Source organism: Nycticebus coucang, chromosome 3 (assembly GCF_027406575.1).
Source record: "Nycticebus coucang isolate mNycCou1 chromosome 3, mNycCou1.pri, whole genome shotgun sequence".
Lineage (NCBI taxonomy): Eukaryota > Metazoa > Chordata > Mammalia > Primates > Lorisidae > Nycticebus > Nycticebus coucang.
This window is the reverse complement of record NC_069782.1, coordinates 145,834,431-145,854,510: the sequence shown is the minus strand read 5'-3', so window position 1 is coordinate 145,854,510 and position 20,080 is coordinate 145,834,431. Positions and strand designations below refer to the sequence as shown.

General features: G+C 45.5%; 1 protein-coding gene across 1 annotated transcript; it reads left to right on the top strand.

Annotated features, from left to right (window-relative positions):
• Positions 1-564: 564 nt before the first annotated feature.
• On the top strand, positions 565-6,150 carry VAX1 (ventral anterior homeobox 1). The gene is made up of 3 exons (XM_053585094.1): positions 565-823; positions 1,952-2,139; positions 3,961-6,150. The coding sequence occupies exons 1-3, from the start codon at positions 583-585 to the stop codon at positions 4,531-4,533; spliced, it is 1,002 nt and encodes a 333-aa protein (XP_053441069.1). The 5' UTR covers positions 565-582; the 3' UTR covers positions 4,534-6,150.
• Positions 6,151-20,080: the final 13,930 nt, after the last annotated feature.

Here is a 20,080-nt window from a genome sequence, read left to right as displayed (position 1 = left end):
AAGTGCAGGTCTTTGATTGTGTGTTTTCTGAAAGCAAGACCAATCATTTCCGTTTATTCACTGGCTAACCCCCTACTTGATTGGGGACAAGGACAGAAACCATCCATTACGATCTGATATATTATCCAAACAATTTAGTGTATTCATGAGGTAACCGAAACGTGGGGGCTGCGAAATTACCCGTAATCAGTTGCAACAGCGAATGTGCGTCCCCCCCGGTGTCGGACAACTACAACTCGCCGTCTCAGTAACAGGCGGGAGCCCCAGCGTTTCGGAGTTGCGCTGTTTGCTACCTGATCGCCAGGCTGGGGACACTGGAAGTGCTCAGAGGACGCGGGCGCTGACGAGGCGGCCTCGCCGCCGCTCCACCGGGATCCCGGACCAGACCCGTCGCCTGTGAGCCAGCGCGCCACTCTCCTGTCGCCGCTGAAGCCGCCCCGCGGGGACATTCATTCTTGCCTCTGGCCTCGCGCTAGGCTGGGTGGAGGGGCTGTGCTGTGGGGGTTTGTCTCCCTTTGCCTCTTCTTTTTTTTTTTTTCCTCCTTTTTTCTATTCCTTTTTTTTTTTTTTTTGTTCTTGCCTATGTTCGGCAAACCAGACAAAATGGACGTTCGATGCCACTCGGACGCCGAGGCTGCCCGGGTCTCGAAGAACCCGCACAAGGAAAGCCGAGAGAGCAAGGGTGCGGAAGGGAGCCTCCCAGCTGCCTTCCTTAAGGAGCCACAGGGCGCCTTCTCCGCGTCCGGAGGTGCGGAAGATTGTAACAAAACTAAATCCAATTCCGCAGCCGACCCGGATTACTGCCGCCGGATCCTGGTCCGAGGTAGGGATGGATAGGGATGCTGGGTGCGTTCTTTGGGGGCGACTCCGGGCGCAAGCAACGAGTCGCCAACACAATCCGGTGGGTAGGGTGATGGCTGGGACTTCGGAGAAAGTTGGTGGCCCTCCCCGCCGCCTGGCCTCTGGGGACTGGCGCCTGAGGCTCTCCAGCGCGCTCTCCAGGGGCCGCGGCCCTCCAAGCCCTCAGGGGCCCCGCCAGCCGGGCTTTGGGGGCAGCCGAGGGGCTGCGCGGGCGGGGCCGGGCATCAAGCTGCGGCCTCGCAGACAGGGAAGAAGCAAGAAACTCCGAGAGGACATGGGCACGCCGATGGGCCGGGGGACCTGCCGGGAGCTGGCGCGGGCAGGCTGAGCGCACCCCAGAAGGAGCGCGGGAGCCGGACAACAGCCGCCGACCGCAGGTTACCGCCCCGCGAGTTGGTGCGCTGGGCCGAGGGCCCCGGCGCCGCGCTCTCGGCCTGACCTCTGTCGCCGGGAGTTAGCGGCCGGGCTGGGTTGCCGGCCGCAGATGCTGCGCTGGTGCACAGCTCGGCCCGGCTCGTATACGCGGCGTGCGTTCAGTTCAAGCGGCCGAGGCCGTTAGGCCCAGCCCTGGCCGGCGCCGCCCCAGCCAGCAGACCGTCAGGCCCGCCGTCCGGGTCTCCGTCCCTCCTCCTTCCGCCCCGCAGGCTCGGGAGGGAAGGAGACCCGGGGCTGGGGGTGGGGACCTCTGGAGCGCGGTCTGGTCAAAATGCTCCAGAGCTGGGGCCCGCGGTACCAGGGCTGGTCAGTAAGTGCACCCTCGGGCTACAGGGGACCAGACCTGCGCAGCCCAAGCCCTCCAAACGGGAAGGAACGTCTGCCTATTTGGAATTGGTATTTTTTTTCTCTCCCCAGTCTCGAGGGCTCTACAAAAAGAAAAAGTCAGGTCCCTCCTCCCATCAGCGTTGTGGAATGAGCCCCTTCCCCCCGCCCCATTAAAAACAGTGTCTTTGCTCCCCAGGCTGTGGCCGCGCTCCCCCTCTCCCCGCCCCTCCGGACTGCAGGCTGCTTGGGACAGTGTCCCCAGAACCATCTCAGCCAAGGGTGGAGGGAGACGGGAGGGTTCCGGCAGCTGACATCTCCCCTTCCCCAGATGCTAAAGGGTCCATCCGAGAGATCATCCTGCCCAAGGGCCTGGACCTGGATCGGCCCAAGAGGACGCGCACGTCCTTTACCGCAGAGCAGCTGTACCGGCTGGAGATGGAGTTCCAGCGCTGCCAGTACGTGGTGGGCCGCGAGAGGACGGAGCTCGCCCGGCAGCTCAACCTCTCCGAGACCCAGGTACCCACGCAGGGTTCCTTACCAGCCTTCCTCCCCACCAACCCCAACCTGCTCTTTCTCACCACCTAACTTAGCCTCCCTGGGGAAGTGGAAGAGATGGGGAGGATGGGGAAGAAAGGCCTAAGGCTTCCTCCCCTTCCATTATCCCTACCTTTCCCTTTACATCCCCACATTTTCTAGGGTCCAGTTCTGCCCACCTGGGCCTGGCCCAGTTGGCTTCAAATCCTGTCCTTTTGGAAATCTTATTGGTCCCCAGTCTTGAGAATTTCTTGCTTGCTTCCAATTAATTGACTTTTGCCCTTGTTTTGGATACCCTGTTTTGGACAGATTTCCAGGTCCTATCCCTTTTCGGGTGCCCTAGCTTTATACAGCATCCAGGCTCCTTCTGCAGAAAGTGCGGGTTTGGAGCCAAAGCCCCCTGCTCTAGTACTGTGGGTGACTCCCATAGATTAGAAAAGTGTATGCCTCCTGCAGAACTGCCTGTGTATATCAGGCTGCCCTGACCCTTAACAAAAGGCCTCCCCTGCTCCTGATTTGGCCCCAGCCCTAGCACCACTCTGAGCACCTAGGAGCCGCTGACTTCAGTGCCAATAACGTGAGGTATAGGGACGGAGGCAGACCTGGGGTTAGCCAGCACTGCCAACTATGCTTTAGGTCTTTTCCTCTACATTAAATCCATATGATGTTCCTGGAGCTGGCTAGGTGGACTCTGGGCCCAAGGTCACTCTAGCACCTGAGAACTTTGCCCTGTGGCCCTCTGGGACCTGGCCAGGGCATGTTGCCAGCTTGGCCTAGGTAAGGCAGCCTTCTTCCTGAAGACTAGTTCCTTTCCTTAGGCCCAGTCTAGAAGCAGGAGGAGAGCGTTTTCGGCCTGGGATCTGGGCTGAGGACTGACAGAGCAGACAGGGTATTCTCTTTATGAGTTGGCCTGGTTGTTTTTCCTATGCTCTCTGCTACTACTCTTCTTAGTTTATAAACTTGAGACAGGATAGTCTTTCCCTACAGCTTCCAGACTCCATTCTGGGCCACTGCTAGGCCTGAAGAGGGGCAGAGGGGAAGTTGGTGGGAAATTTTTAGTTCACTCCAGCCTCCTGATTCCTCTGTGATTCCAAGTTTATGATGGAGAGTCGTGGAGTGATAAATTAAGAGTATCACTCAGACCCTTCAATCCAGCTCTCTGGAAAGAGGAGGTGGAGAGAGCTTTGTCTATCAAGTCCATCTTGCACAAATTTTTCCTTCTTCAGCAACTTTCCCTGTTTGCTATTTGATGGCCACATTGTATAAGCAGGAAACAGTCCCTTGTCATGTTCCTTCAAGAGGAGTAGAGCTTCTGGGGCTAAAATAGGGCCAGGGGCGTGGGTCTAGGAAGGCCAAGAAACACGCACCCTTCTTCCCTCACTGCACCCTGGTGGTTCCCACACCCTCTGCTGGAAATTTGGGGTTTAGAGCCTGCAATAATTTGCAGATCTGAGAACCCCAAATCTGGCTGCAGGTAGCGTGGGAGCCCAGTGAAATCTCTTCTGGTCTTCCTTCCAGTTAGAGGAGTCCTGGACATTTTTATTACTTTGTTATTTGTAAGAGGCGCCAGCCTGGGCTGCTTCCATGACCCGGAAGGGCAGCCCTGTGGAGTTGTGTCCCCCTTGGTGGTGACAACAGCTGCCCCAGCAGCTCCCTGCAGGACCCCTCCGGCTGTGGGTGGGCCTGCGGCTAGGGCTGGGGTTTGGGGAGGGTCCCCGAAGCCCTTGCGCCCCGGGAGCCCACTCCCTATGACACTGGTCTTTCCTGCCCCTCTCTCCCACTTTCGCCGTACCCGGCGCGCAGGTGAAGGTCTGGTTCCAGAACCGGCGCACCAAGCAGAAGAAGGACCAGGGCAAGGACTCTGAGCTGCGTTCGGTGGTGTCGGAGACCGCGGCCACGTGCAGCGTGCTTCGGCTGCTGGAGCAGGGCCGCCTGCTGTCGCCACCTGGCCTACCCTCCCTGCTGCCGCCGTGCGCCACCGGCGCCCTCGGCTCGGCGCTACGCGGGCCCAGCCTGCCCGCCCTAGGAACCGGTGCCGCCGCGGGCTCCGCCGCCGCCGCCGGCGCCGCCCCGGGCCCTGCAAGCACCACGTCCCCGCACCCTCCGGCTGTGGGCGGCACTCCGGGCCCCGGGCCCGCAGGGCCGGGGGGACTGCACGCAGGCGCGCCGGCCGCAAGCCACGGCCTCTTCAGCCTGCCGGTGCCCTCGCTGCTCGGCTCGGTGGCCAGCCGCCTGTCTTCCGCTCCGTTGACAATGGCCGGTTCGCTAGCTGGGAATTTGCAAGAACTCTCTGCCCGATACCTGAGCTCCTCGGCCTTCGAGCCTTACTCCCGGACCAACAATAAAGAAGGGGCCGAGAAAAAAACGCTGGACTGATTTTGAGTGTTCCTTGTATTTATATTTATATTATCTATTGTGGTGATAGTCATGGACTCGCGCGTTAGGTGCCCGGGGCTCCTGCAGCGGGCTCCTGGCTTCCACCAGGCCTTTGACAGCTCTCCTTTCCCAACAGGCTCCGCTACCAGTTTCATTTGGGCTAATTTATTTTCGACTTTTCCTCCGTTTTCCCCTCCCCTGCCCTCAAACTTCCTTCTGAATCCAGGAGAAATCCAAAGAATTGGGGGAAATGCCGGAGTTAGCCAACCTGATGCTCCAACCAGTGCCCAGCCCGGGAGAGAAAAAGACTGGTTTCTAAGGCCGAAGCACAGGACTCCTGGTCTAGATCCGGCCGCTGCTGGTTATATTTACGAATATTTGAAAGAGAAAAGCTTCACGAAGACCCCAGGGGCTGAAAAACCTTACAGATTTCTTTAGACCAAAAAGGAGGACGTTTCTTCCTCTTGCCTGAGAAACCAGGGCTTGTGGGAGCCCATGGGCCCCACTTTGTGGACCTCTCGGGATAGTTGGTGCACAGACTTCTTCTCGGCAGGACAAATCCTGCCGGGTTTTCTCCCCTTTAGGGAAACTCCCATCACAACTACCCTCAACCCCAGGAGACGATAAACCAAACGTCATGGTAGGCAACGGTGGTAATGGATTTGATGTAATCAGCAATAAAATAAGAGTAATTACCATATGAAACCAGATGAAGTGAAACCAGTTTATTTAAATACTCGTAATGAAGGAGTTTGGAAGGGTAAGAAAATTCAGGATAGAGAATGTGCCACAGAGCAACGCAAAATTCAAGTTCTGAGTATTGTGACTTTAAACAGGAATGTAAAGGGGGAAAAGCAAAGGAAAAAGCTAATGCTGCTAAAGAAAGAAAATCCAGCCAGTTCTCAGCTCTGGCGGACGGCTTCCAGCTCCCCGGAAGAGCGCGACGCGGCTCTCCCACAGTCGCCCCGAGGGCGGTACTTGGTCCTTCCGTCTCCTGGACTCGGGGCTCCGGGCAGAAATGCTGAGTTTGGAAAACGAATCAGCACTCTTTGCTTCCTCTCTCAAGCTCCCGGATTCACAAAACCCTTCCAGCACGCAGGAAACGCCTGGATTTCCGAGCAGTTCTCTGCGGAAGGGGAGGTAGGGAAGCCGCCAGGCGGTCCGGCCTCCACTGACCGTAGTCCGGACAGCTCCCTGTGTGATTGACGGGCAGGTCATCCCCCCTTCCCGCTCCCCAGTCCCAGGGTTTTAAAGGTCCCAAATCAGAACCCAGACTGCCTCGCCAGCGCGGCCTCACCTTTTATCCTGCGCAGCAACGACCGTCAGTCCCTACAGCCGCGGCCACCCGTATTTTAACCAAAACCACAGATCCAGACCGAGAGGCGCTGCAGTGTCTAGAATGTATTCATACATCCTAAGAGAGCGAAAAACATTTTTAAAAATAGTAATTTTATTGTAAATTATTTACGTCGAAGCTTTTTTCCTCTTTTTCTTTCCTTTTTTTTTTTTTAGGCAAATAGTAAAAAATAATAATAATGAATGATTCAAACGCGGGTAGGTGTCGCTGAATCCAGGCTACTAACTTTGTCCTGAATGTTTTGGATATTTGGATGTTTTGTATTTATGTGGTGAGAGTAAAATATATATATATCTATGATGATAACTGAGGTGTATTTTTTGTCTTCTATTTGAAGGATTAAAAAAAAAAAAAGGAAGAAAAAGAAGAAATACCCAGCAAGTGAGTCTCTGGCGTGGGGACTCCTGGGACAGAGGGTGGCAGCACCTGAAGTGTGGGGCCCTCTGAGTGGTATCACAAGAGCCTGGGGTTAGCTTTGGGGCAGATTTCAGTTTCTGGGGGAGGCAGAGACACCAGGCCACGGCTGTGATTTGTTGCACTTGAGTTTCTCCATCTGGGTCTCTCTGGCCCCATGGTGTCAGCCTGGCAGACCCTCCTCTTCGATTTCTCACTATGTATTTCTTGGTTTATTTAGGAAATTATCTCTTAGATATCCTAAAGTCTCTGCCTCCTAATGTTCCCACTTTCTAGAGTTTTCCAGGTGCACCATGATGCAGGCAGCCTTTTGGATTTTGTGCAGTCACAGGGGACTGGAACAGGCAAGCTTTGCTTTTTTTCCTTAGAACAAGTCTCAAAGTCAAAGAGAAAATTCAAGAGAGCAAGAGAAAGAAATGTCATTCTCTCCTGACCTCACTCCAGTACACATGCACTGGTGATGGGTGTAGGTGTTTCAAACAGAAATCTAGGGAAGTGAGGAGGGCCAGGGAGGGTACTTGGGGACACGCTGTCCTGTGCAGCACCAGGCACAGCCCTGCACTGCAGGCCCGGTGGCCATGGCCCCCTCTCACAGCCTTCTGGCACCTGGGTGTTGCAGGTTGCAGGGACCCACAGCTCCTCTGTGGCCCTTGCCTCTCACTGGTATATTGTGCCTGAACCTCCAGTTGGAGGCGTCTAAACTGAGGGGCAGCTCAGTGTGTGTGGCTGAGTTTGGGGCCCTCTCCCAGAGCCTGGGGTTTTGTTGCCATCAGAGCAGCCACCCAACAGTTCACTTTTGTTTCTCAAAGTCTCTACACATCCCTCCGCTTTGCTTCTTTTCGCACCTCTCCCCGCTTTCTCTAACTTGAAGCTGTTTTTCCTTTTCTACTCTCTTCTTCTTTGCTTCTCTCTCGTAGCGCCCCCACTTCCTCTAAGGATCTGTCTCCCCAGGCTCTCTTCTTCCTGCCCAAGTGTCTCCCCTCCTCCATTGCTTCCCCCAGGTCCGTGTCTTTTCTCTCTTTCTCTTTCTCTCTTTCTCTCTTTCTCTCTTTCTCTCTTTCTCTCTTTCTCTCTGTCTCTCTGTCTCTCTGTCTCTCTTTCTCTCTTTCTCTCTTTCTCTCTTTCTCTCTTTCTCTCTTTCTCTCTTTCTCTCTTTCTTTCTCTGTCTCTGTCTCTCTTTCTTTCTCTCTTTCTTTCTCCCTTTCTCTCTCTCTCTCTTCTTCCTCTGCTCCAATAGCCCCTAAAGGCCAAGGCCGAGGCTGGCTCCGACTGAGTCTTCCAGGGATGAGAAGGGAGGGAGAAGGTGACACAATTTTATGGAACAAAAGAAAACACAAAATTCCAGTTTGGGGTTCTCAACAAGCTCAGCCTCCTCTCCCAGGTGCCTCAGCTTGGGAAGCCACCAAGCAGAACCCTCCTTCCAGCTTTCCTCCCCTTTTCTTACCCCTAAAAAAAGGGAGAACCAGTCACCCCTCTCAGCTCTCATCTCACTTTGCCCCCGGTTTTGGGAAGAGCTGCGGGACTCTTCACCTGCCACTCAGGGAGTGCAATTGTTCTTAAAGAGCCTCTTCTGCACAGAAAAGGAACCACAATTTTAATTTAAAAACATTTATAGATAATTCATTTAATTTTAGTGCCTTTCTTGTTTTCCCTCCTTCCCCAAGTTCCTCCAGCAAGCTAAGCTGCCTCGGTTCCTGGAGGCCTCTGGTGAGGACTCTGGTCTCTAACTGCAGACTCACAGGCCCAGGGTGGATGGGTGGGGGTAGACAGGTAGCCTCTGAGACAATAGCTGGCCCTGCCTGGGAGAAGGGGCTCCTGGGTGTCAGCAAACAGCTGGGGATGGAGGTGCGGGGGCTGAAAGGAATCTCATGCTCTGGCCTGCACAAAGCAATATCCAAGTTGTTTCAGAGCAGAAAAGAAAAAGAAACCTCTCACTAAACCCCTGTGAGTTTGGTGGTCAGGTTCAAGAAAGATATGGGAAGTCACTTGGGCAGCTGAACTAGAACCCATGAGCATATTCGCATTTGGCCTATCACTGAGCCAGAATGTTTTCATAAGCAGGACTGAGCAGCCCCTTATGGTTTATAAATAGCATTTCACATATACCATTCTATTCCTTATAGTGTCTTTAGGAGATTTTAAAGATCAATATACAGGATTGGAGCAAATATTAATAACGCAATCAAAGTTAAATGACTAGTTGGAACTATAAGATTTTAAGCTACCCCCTAGGGTCAGGCCCTCTTCCTTTCTTTTCCGGTCTTTCCTTTCCTTCCTTTTGTGCCCACAGTGTCTTTCTGGCTCCTAGTACCTGAATTCTTTAGCCTATTTGAATCTACATCTGTTAACTTCCATTTCTAGCCCTCTTTCTACTGCACCAGCTGCTGGGGATTTACTTGGTGCCTTTATCAAGAGGTTTGAATTTCTTCATCCTTCCTGTTTTCTTTCTTTTCAGTATTCCAGCCATTTCCCCGACTTCCTGCAAGAATGACATCTTTAAACCCCTTACCCTCTTTTATCTTACACTCCTTAACGAAATTTTATTTTAAAAATTGAGGTATAATATCTATATGCTAAACACCCATATGGGGAAGTATGAAAAGTTTAAGTATATAAGTTTATGGGTTTTTACATACATACAAATTCTTGAATTGTTCTAAGGAAATCCTTTAAACTTCTCCCCTTAAGCCACATGATGAAACATGATGTCTTTTCCTGCTTGAAAAAAAATAGTGTCCTGGATCGGTGCCCGTAGCACAGTGGTTGCAGCGCCAGCCACATACACCAAGCGTGGCAGGTTCAAACCTGGCCCTGGTCAGCCGAACAGCAATGACAACTGCAACAAAAAAATAGCCAGGTGTTGTGGCAGGCACCTCTAGTCCCGGCTACTTGGGAGGCTGAGGCAGGAGAATCGCTTGAGCCCATAGAGTTTGAGGTTGCTGTGAGCTCTGATGCCAGAACACTCTACTGAGGGTGACATAGTGAGACTCTGTCTCAAAAAAAAAAAGAAAATAATAGGGTCCTATTGGTGTGCTGTTCTTAAGGAGATGTCCTCCCAGAAAGTCTTTCTAAGAATTCTTGGAGGATTTAGAAATCATGTATCTTTTCCATCCTTCTTAAGTCCTTTGTTTAAGTGACTTAATTCATTAGCTGATCAGATACAGCTGAAGACCCCTTGCTTCAGAATCACACCGGGTTTGGTTAAAATGCACATTCCTTAGCCTTATCCCTACCTGACTGATCAGCAACTCTGGGTTGGGGCTCAGCTGATGTGCATTTTAGACAAATTTCCAAAGTGTTTCCTATTCACACTAACATTTGAGAACTACTATACTAAATGGCAAAGTCCCAAAACACTGCAGCCTCCAGCATCTGGCCCAGGGCCTAGGTTTGGTAGAAATACAATGAATGTTTGTTAAACAAATTAATCCACATTTTCTGAAGTTTAGAGTTTCTTGGACCACATCTTACTATTGTAATTTAACACCATTTCTACCTTGGGAAATCTTTACATTCAGAGTCCTTTTACTCTAATAGGGTTCATTTTAATAGAACAAGAATGAAAAAGAGGATCTTTGATGTCTCAGGTCTCAGGGAAGATCTTTTATAAACCCATCTGGGACCACATTGCTGGGCAGGCTATTCCCTTTAAGACCTAATGTTTTAGGAAGCGTTGGAAGACAGCCCTTCAGATTTGCTAACAGGCACTCAGATGCACACCCTTCTTGGTTGGAACTGAAGGCTTCTGTCCCAAGAGCTGTAAGAGCTGTGGAAGGAGCAGGTCCACAGGGTCCAGAGAACCCGGCATGAAATGGACATGGAAATTGAAAATTACTTGAGTATTCTCTGATTTATAGTTGATATAAAATATTTTCTATTTTGAAACACAATTGTTTATCCTTTTACTCTAAAAACAGAAAATACTGTGCTTTATGTGGTAGTACTGTATCCATTCTTCGATATACAGTATATCAGATGTGTATATATGTAATCACATATGTATATAATTTTTCATATTAAAAAGTTTGTACCTATACAGAGCAACAAGGCACACCTATACACAAAACATATATACCCACTCCCCAATATCTCACAAAGTGGAGGATGCTGGTAAGAGAAAAAGTAATTCCTCCTAATGGTTGCTAGTAATGGGCTATATAATCAGATTGAGTTGAGTTCAAATCCCAGATCCACCACTTAATAGCTGCGTAATCTTGGACAAATTACTCAGCTGGCTGCTTTAAGCCTATTTTCATGTATGTCAATTGAAGATAATAATGGTAGCTACCTCCCAGTCATGGGTATTTAATTGGATAAAGCACATAGGCTGGGCTCGGTAGCTCATGCCTGTAATCCTAGCACTCTGGGAGGCTGAGGTGAGTAGATCGCCTGAGCTCGGGAGTTTGAGATCAGCCTTAAGCAGAGCAAGATCCTTTCTCTAAAAATAGCTGGTCCTTGTGGTGGACACCTGTATTCCCAGCTATGTGGGAGGCTGAGGCAAAGGGATCACTTGAGCCCTAGAGTTTGAGGTTGCTGTGAGCTAAGATGGACTCTCTACTGAGGAGAGAGGGTGCCAGTAGGGTGACCTAGTGAGGGTGACAAAGTGAGGCTCTGTCTCAAAAAAAAGACATGTAAAGCATCTAGTATAAACCTAATATAATATAGACTCCTAAATATTAACTACTAATTAAAAGACTATGTCATTAAGAGGTAGGTGATGCCCTGGGACTCTCTGTCGCCTTTAGTTTCCCCTTTTGTAGGATGAGGGGAGTGGCCTAAAGTCCTTTCCTGAGGAAGCACTTGGAAGGCGACTAAGCACAACACCATGGAGTTTATTCTTCCTGCCTTTACACTGGGTACCACAGCCATTAGTAAGCATTGCATTTTTACCCCAAACAATAAATTATTATTTTAATGAGTTGGCAGAAGACCTCAGTTGTCTGTTCTTTGGGAATTGCCTCATCTAAAGAAAGTACCTTGCCCAAGGTCATGCCTCCTTTCTTAGGGTAGCTTCCAATGACTGATAGACATGAGGATAAGCTTGGTCCCTGAACTTCCACCTTGGATAGCATTGAAAGGTTCTCCCAGCTCTAAACTCCTTGAAGTGTTGGCCAAATGTTCTGTTGAGATTCCAGTGAGTTTGACTTCTGTTCAACACTGCTTCCTTCTTTTCCCTTCCACAATTGTTGAATTTGAAGCACTCTCTAGTAAACCTCCTACATGATGATCTCCTTGCTTTTTGGGGAAGCCAATTTGAAGGAAATGGTTTGGCACCAGACAGAGAATTAAATGCTGGGCCTGAAGCCAAGAGAGTTTAGTGGGGTAATTGAGACTGAGTTGGCTCCAAGGTGGAAGTAAGTTCATCCAGCCCTAAGGGTCAGGCTTAGTCCCTTCTTGAGAAAATCTAAGTGCAAATTTAGTTTTGTGTCGAAGATTTCACATGATGCTATGGAGAGCAAGCGATGAGGCATGAGAGCATTATTGGCTGGCATGGGAAGAGTGCCCATAGGATTTTGAGATGATCAAGAAAGTGTTTCAGTCCTTAGTGAAAGCATCCCAGAGAGGAATGGAAGGGAGAGAAAAAGAAAATAAAATGACAGAAAAAGAGGCAGGAGCAGGGCACACAATGAGTAGAAGTGTAGGATGAGGCTGGCAAGGTAGCTTGATCAAGGACGATCTTGAATTCCAAGCTAAAGATCTCTATTCTCCAGGCAAAGGGAAGGTTTGTGGCAGGGGAGGAAAGCCAAGTTATGAGATCAGACAGGTGCGAACAGAGGAAAAAAGCTAGTGAACAGACAGGTGTTAGGGAGAATGGAGAAGTAGGTGAGGTGTAAATGTCTTTGATCTCATCAGTGATGGAGGGTAAAAGATAAGTTAGTTATTTCCAAACAACAGCATTATTTTCATTTTAAGATCCTCTTCCTGAGCTTCCTATCTACTATTTCTGTTTAGAGACAAGTGGGAGAGTGGCAAATGAGTTTCAACTCTGGTGCTAAATTGAATTACTTGGTGGTAGCTGCCTGGGGTACTAAGTTGCAGAGGATTCTGAGGCCTCTTCAAAGCTCCATGGAAAAGTGCGCTGATCATTAGTGATGTCTTCCACAGGAGGAATTTTTGCAATTCTAAGACAAATACAAGTGACTTTGAGGCTAAGATGCTTCCATAAGGAACTGGGTTCAGTTTTGGCTCAGCAATTTTTCTTAGCCAGGACAGGTCCCAGCAGGAATAGGGAGTTGTTTCCAAGGAACTCAGGGCAAGGTTTCTGCACCAAGTTTCCCGATTATCACGTTGATCCCCACAATATGACCATAATTTTAAAAAACTTGAGCTTTAACTACCATCTCTGCCTTCTAAACATTTTAAACATTTTTTTAGACAAATACTGGACCTCCCCCCCCCCTTTTTTGAGACAGTGTCTCACTCGGTTGCCCCAGGCTAGAGTGCTGTTGCATCATGGCTCATAGCAACCTCAAATTCCTGGATTCGAGAAAGCCTCCTGCCTCAGCCTCCCAAGTAGCTGGGACTAAAGGTATCCACCATGATGCCTGACTAGTTTTTTCTATTTTTAGTAAAGATGGGGGTCTCACTCTTGCTTAGGCTGGTCTCGAACTCTTGAGCTCAGACAATCCACCCATTTCAGCCTCCCAACTTGACCCTCTTCAATCAGAATTCCCATCGTAAATAGAAATACTGTAATACTTTTGAAACCAAGATGTGAAGTACTTAACATAGTGCCCAACTTTAAGCTCAACTATTGTTAGTCTCTTACTTTTTGAGCTGAACCTTGTCTTTAGGCACTAAGCATCAACTTCTGTGTTTTCATCTGGAAAAATTATGTAACTGCAATTTCTGTGGAGATTCACTGACATATTGGACATGAAATCCATGGCATAGTCAATAAAAGAGGAAAGGACAGTCCTCTTTACATGTTGGTTGACTGAATGAGACACACTGGTGTGTATAGAGCACTTTTATACATTTATATACACGTACATACTCACATGTTTTAAGGTTCTTATTTTTCCTTCATAAAAATAGGATGATACTAAGCATTGTTTTGTGACTTCTTTTTTTTTGGAGACGGAGTCTCACTTTGTTCCCCTTGGTAGAGTGCTGTGGCATCTTAGCTCACAGCAACCTCTAACTCTTAGGCACAAGTGATTCTCTTGCCTCGGCTTCCCAAGTAGCCGGGACTACAGGCACCTGCTACAATGCCCAGCTATTTTTAGAGATGGGGTCTCATCTCGCTCTGGCTCAGGCTGGTCTCTCAACTCCTAAGTTCAGCCAATCCACCCACCTCAGCCTCCCAGAGTGCTAGGATTATAGGCATGAGCCACCATTCCTGGCTTTGTGACTTCCTTTTCATTGAATAATGTGTCTTGGAGATCTTGGTATGCCACTGCTTGTAGATTTGCCTATTTCGTTAAACTTTATATAGCATTTTATAAGATGGATGTATCATAATTTACTTATCCATTCATTTCTTGATGTAGATGTGTCTTCTCTTTTCTTGCCTTTACAAACATATTTCTGAGAACATTATTGTATCTTTTTGTACATATACCAATATTCCTAAAAATGGAATTACTGGGCATATTTTAAATTTTAATAGGCATTGCCAAAGGTTGAATGAATTATATTCCCACTCAGTTTTTAAAAATTAGACTAGGCAATTTGCTATGATTCATCTGATGCTGGCTTATGATAACTTCTCAAATAATTGGCATTGAAATGCAAGTGTGTGCCCTGAAGTTATAGCAAAATCACAGGGTTTTTTTTTTCTCTTTTCTTTTCTGCATAGATTATTCATTCATCTTGTAGGTAATTTATGGCCTCTTTTAAAATTAAACAAATGTATTTTCAAAGTGATAAAAGTCTAATTTTTTTTTTTTTTTTTTGTGGTTTTTGGCCAGGTCTGGGTTTGAACCAGCCACCTCTGCGGCATATGGGACTGGCGCCCTACTCCTTGAGCCACAGGCACGGCCCATGATAAAAGTCTAATTTTTAATGTTTATTACACAAAAAAGCAGGCCCTGCCATTATTCTCAAGAGGCAACCAGCCTAAATTCTTTAGAATATTTTCCTTTACTTTTTAATTTCTTCCATTCATCTCCTGTACAAACCCATAGTTCATTATCCTCCAAACCTCTCAGTTTAGTTTAAGCATTTTAGCCAGTCTAGATAAATATTTAGTATTTATATCACTGTGACCTAGTCACAGTTGATCTGGGTACATTATATATTATGAATTCATTTATTTGTTTTCTTGTGCAGCTTTTGTTTTCCCTGGAACTAATGATTTTCTTTTTTTTTTTTTGTTTAATTAGTTCTTTGTGCACTGATCACTAATTCATTGAAAACTCTGCTATGAGTTTAAGCTTTCAGTAAGCTCATACACATCAACTATTCTCCCAGGCCCATCGTTTTGGAGACATCTGTCTTGGTACGCCTGTCCTGCCTGCTCTGATGAAGACCGCTGGCTCTCTAGGCCCATGACAGCTCTTTTGCTAGAGTCTTTCTTCACCATTGCTGTGGGCATCATTATGTTTTCCTGCGTTGGAAGCTTAGTTTCCTTCCTAGATTCTCTGTCTTCCTCTTTGGTGCCTTATTTCCTCGTTTGGATAGAGCACTTCCTCCAGTAGCTCCTTGGGAAATGGTGTGGGGAGATTTTTTGTGTGTGTTTGTTTTGAATGTCTCCAAGGGCCTCTTTTTTACCTTTATACTTTCATAATCGTTTACCTGAATATAGAATTCTAGGTTGGAAGTAAGTAGGTAGAAGCATTGGCTGACCTACCTTTAAAAAAAAGTATTAAAGGGCTTTAATTATTACTGTTCTTAAGTTTAACAATGTACAGAAGGTTAAGAGTTTTCACTGTTTGCTTGAATTTGTTTTTACTGTTTGGATTGCTGTTCCCAGGTTGATTCATGTAGGGAAAGTAACATTTGTTGAACTAACTGATCGGAATCACAATTCATTAGGAAAACTTATTTGGGTCCCTAGGATTTCAGAAGTCATGTCATGAAAATATACCTTTTTTCCTTTTCTTTAAGCACTCAAATCTTCAATGAAAATATACCTTTAGGGCGGCGCCTGTGGCTCAAGGAGTAGGGCGCTGGTCCCATATGCTGGAGGTGGCAGGTTCAAACCTAGCCCCGGCCAAAATAAAAAAAAAAAAAAAAAAGAAAATATACCTTTAAAAAACATTTTCTTAACAGATATGAGGTGATATCTCATTGTGGTTTTGATTTTCATTTCCCTGATGAGTCATTTTTCATATACCTTTTTAAAGTAATAATGGTTTAAAAAATTTTTTTAAAATACAAAAATAAAAATGATACAAATAAAAATACAGTATAACAACTATTTACATAACATTAGCATTGTATGTGGTTATTATAGGTAATCTAGAGATGATTTAAAGCAGAGGTGTCCAACCTTTCTTTGTTTTTTTTTTGCCTCTGACACACATTACAAAAATAAGAATTGTTTTGGGCCACACATTAAATACACGAATGCTAAGGAAAGCTTATATGCAAAAAAATTCCGTGCATACTTTTCGTGATATCCAAAACCACAGATAAGCAAAACAAATCCTCACAAAATCAGCAGTAGGCCTGTGGGCTGCAGGTTGAACACTCCTGAAAGTATACGGGAGGATGTGCATTAGTTATATGCAAATACTACAACTTTTACATAAAAGGCTTGAGCACACTTCAATGTGGGGTTTCCTGGAACCAATTACTGTCGATACTGAGAAACAACTGTATATGTGTATGTGTATACGTAAAATAAATAAAATGTAGATTCACACATATATAATCTGTATGTAAATGTTAAAGTTTATTAAAACTGTACATATAAAGTATGATTTTAAATAATTTATTATTGGTGCATGTGTACATAGTTTTGGTGTATATGCGATAATTTATTACATTCATATAATTTGTGAAGGTCAAATCAATGTACTTGGGATATCCATCAACTTAAAACTTTTTTCCTTATTCTAGAAATGTTTGAATAATTTTCTTTAGCTATTTTGAAATGTACAATAGATTATTGTAAACTAGTCACTTTTCTGATCTATCTAACTTTGGGTCCTGTTTCTTCTATCAGACCATATTATCTGTACCCACTAATCAACTTCTCTTCATCTGTCTCCCCCACTACCCTTCCCAGCCTCTAGCAGCCACCAATCTTGTATCTTCATGAAGTCTACATTTTTTAGCTCCCATATGTGAGTGAGTACATGCAATATTTGTTTTTCTGTGCTTGGCTTATTTCACTTACACAGCAATATCCAGTTTCATCCATGTTGATGCAAATGACAAGATTTCATTCCTTTTTATGGCTGAATGATATTCCCTTGTGGATGTTTACTACATTTTCTTTATTCATTCATCCAGGGTAGGCATTTAGGTTGATTCCATATTTTGGCTATTGTGAATAGTGCTGACGTAAACATGGGAGTGCAGATATTACTTTAATATACTGATTTCCTTTCTTTTGGGTATATACCCAATAGTGGAATTGCTGGATCATATGGTATAGTTCATTTTTAGTTTGTTGAGGAAGCACCATACTGTTCTCCAGGGTAACGATAACATACTGATTTATACTCCCACCAACAGTGTATGAGGGCTTTTTGTTATTCACACCCTCATCAGCATCCATTATCTCCTGTCATTTTCATAAAACCCATTTTAACTGGGATGAGATGATACCTCATTGTTGTTTTGATTTGTATTTCTCTGATGATTACTGGTGTTGAGCATTTTTTCATATACCTATTTCCCATGTATATGTGTGTCTTCTTTTGAGAAAGTCTATTTAGATCTTTTGCCCATTTTGTATTATTTGGGTTTTTTGCTAATGAGTTGTTTGAGCTCCTTCTATATTCTGGTTATCCATCCCTTGTCAGATAGTTTGTAAATATTTTCTCCCATTCTATGGGTTGTTACTTCACTTTGTAGATTGTTTCCCTTGCTGTGCAGAAGCTTTTTAGATTGATTTAATCCGGTTTGTTCATTTTTGCTTTACCTGTGCTTCTGTTATCTCACACAAAAACATCTTTGCTCAGACCAGTGTCTTGGAGTGTTTCCCCAATGTTCTTTTCTAGTAGTTTTATAGTTTTAGGTCTTATATTTAAGTCTTTAATTCATTTTGATTTTATTTTTCTGTATATTGAAAACTTCTACATATAGTGATCCAGTTTTCTCAGCACTATTTATTGAAAAGACCATTCTTTCCCCACTGTATATTCTTGGTGCCTTTATCAAAGATGAGTTTGTTGTGAATTTATATCTCAGTTTCTTTATTCTGTCTCGTTCATCTACATATCTGTTTTTATGCCAGTATGTGTGAGAAATGCAAGATTTCATTCCTTTTTATGGCTGGACAATATTCCCTTATGGATGTTACTCTACCATGCTGCTTAGATTAATATAGCTTCATATTGTATTTTATTTATTTATTTATTTGTATTGCATTTTAAAATCAGGAAGTCTGATTCCTCCAGTTTTGTTCTTTTTGTTTAGGATTGCTTTGGCTATTCTGGGTCTTTTGAAGTTTCATATAAATTTTAGAATATTTTTCATCTTTCTATGAAGAATGTCATTGATATTTTGATAGGGACTGCAGTGAATCCATAAATTGCTTTAAGTAACAATATTAATTACCTTAATATTAATTAAAATAATAATATTAATTCTATTTGTCAAAAACCTTGCTTGCCTATTAAGAAACAATATTAATTCTTCCAGTCCATTAGTATGGAATGTCTTTCTATTTTTTTGTGTGTCCTCTTTAATTTCTTTCATTAGTGTTTTATAGTTTTCCTTAACTAGATCTTTCACTTCTTTGGTTAAATTGATTCCTAGATATTTTACTTTATGGCTATTGTATATAAGATTGCTTTCTTTTTTTTTTTTTTTTTTTGTAGAGACAGAGTCTCACCTTATTGCCCTCGGTAGAGTGCCGTGGCGTCACACAGCTCACAGCAACCTCCAAATCCTTGGGCTTAGGCGATTCTCTTGCCTCAGCCTCCCGAGTAGCTGGGACTACAGGCGTCCGCCACAACGCCCGGCTATTTTTTTGTTGCAGTTTGGCCGGGGCTGGGTTTGAACCCGCCACCCTCGGCATATGGGGCCGGCGCCCTACCCGCTGAGCCACAGGCGCCGCCCTAAGATTGCTTTCTTGATTGGTTTTTCAGATTGTCACTGTTTGTATATGTAAGTGCTATTGATTTTTGTGTGTTGATTTTGTATCCTTCAACTTTACTAATTCTGTTCATGGGTTCTAACAGTTTTTTTGTGAAATCTTTAGGTTTTTTAAAGTATAAGATCACGTAATCTGTGAACAAGGTTAGTCTGACATCTTCCATGCCAGTTTGGAATTTTTTTTTTTTTTTGAGACAGAGTCTCACTTTGCCCTCAGTAGAGTGCTGTGGCATTATAGTTCACAGCAGCCTCAAATTCTTGGGCTCAAGTGCTTCTCTTGTCTCAGCCTCCTGAGTAGCTGGAATTATAGGCACCTGCCACAGGTGTGGCTAATTTTTGGAGACGGGGGTGGTGGTGGGGGATTGTGGGGGTGGTGGTGGGGGTGGGGGACTCATACCTGATCAGGCTGGTCTTGTACCTGTGAGCTCAGGCAATCCACCCACCTCGGTATCCCAGAGTGCTAGGATTACAGGTGTGAGCCACAGTTTGGAAGTTTTCTTTCTTTCTCCTGGCCTAATTACTTTGGCCAGGACTTCTATTATTGTGATGAATAAAATTGGCAACAATGGCTGGGGCTCAGTAGCTCATGCCTGTAATCCTAGCACTCTGGGAGGCCGAGACAGATGGATTGCCTGAGTTCATGAGTTCGAGACCAGCCTGAGCAAGAGGAAACCCCTGTCTTTAAAAATAGCCGGGTGTTGTGACAGGCACCTGTAGTCCCAGCTACTTGGGAGGCTAAGGCAAGAGAATCACTTGAGTGCAAGAGTTTGAGGTTGCTGTGAGCTATGACACTAGAGTACTCTACTGAGGGTGAGGGCAACAAAGTGAGACTCTGTCTCAAAAACAAAAAACCCCAAAAAACAAACAAACAAACTGGCAACAATAGGCATCCTTGTCTTGTTTCAGATCTCAGAAGAAAGCCCTCAAATTTTCCCTATTTGATACAGTGTTAGCTGTGGGTTTGTCATACATGGGCTTTATTATTTTGAGGTATGATGGGGAATTCTCTATATCTGGTTTGGTGAGGGTTTTTATCACCAAGTGATATTATATTTTATTAGATGGTTTTTCCAAATCTATTGAAATTATCGTATGGTTTTTGTTCTTGGCTCTGTTAATGTGCTAATTTCCTTCTGCTGTTAAATGTAATCCCATTTATAAATTTACATATGTTGAACCATCCTTGCATCCCTTGGGTGAATACCACTTGATCATTATGAATGATCTTTCTTTTTTTTCAGTTTCAGATTTTAGTCTGAGGATACAAATGTTTAGGTTACATTGTTTGTGTTTCTTAGGTAAAGTTAAAGTTGTAGTTGAGCTCCTCCTCCAGGTGGTGTGCTGTATACCCTTACATTGTGCAACTTAGGTGAGAGCTTACCAAGTCACCCTTGTGAATAAGTTTTTTGGTTTTTCTTGACACAGAGTCTTACTATGTAGCCCTCAGTAGAGTGCTGTAGTGTCACAGCTCACAGCAACCTCCAGTTTCTGGGCTCAAGTGATTCTCTTGCCTCAGCCTCCCAAGTAGCTGGGATTGCAGGTGCCCACCACAATGCCCAG

Excerpts from the sequence above, each read along its gene's own strand:
- VAX1 (XM_053585094.1), top strand. The coding sequence starts at position 583 with ATGTTCGGCAAACCAGACAAAATGGACGTTCGATGCCACTCGGACGCC. Across the intron at positions 824-1,951 it reads CCGCCGGATCCTGGTCCGAG|ATGCTAAAGGGTCCATCCGA; the intron begins GTAGGGATGGAT and ends CCCCTTCCCCAG. Across the intron at positions 2,140-3,960 it reads TCAACCTCTCCGAGACCCAG|GTGAAGGTCTGGTTCCAGAA; the intron begins GTACCCACGCAG and ends CCCGGCGCGCAG.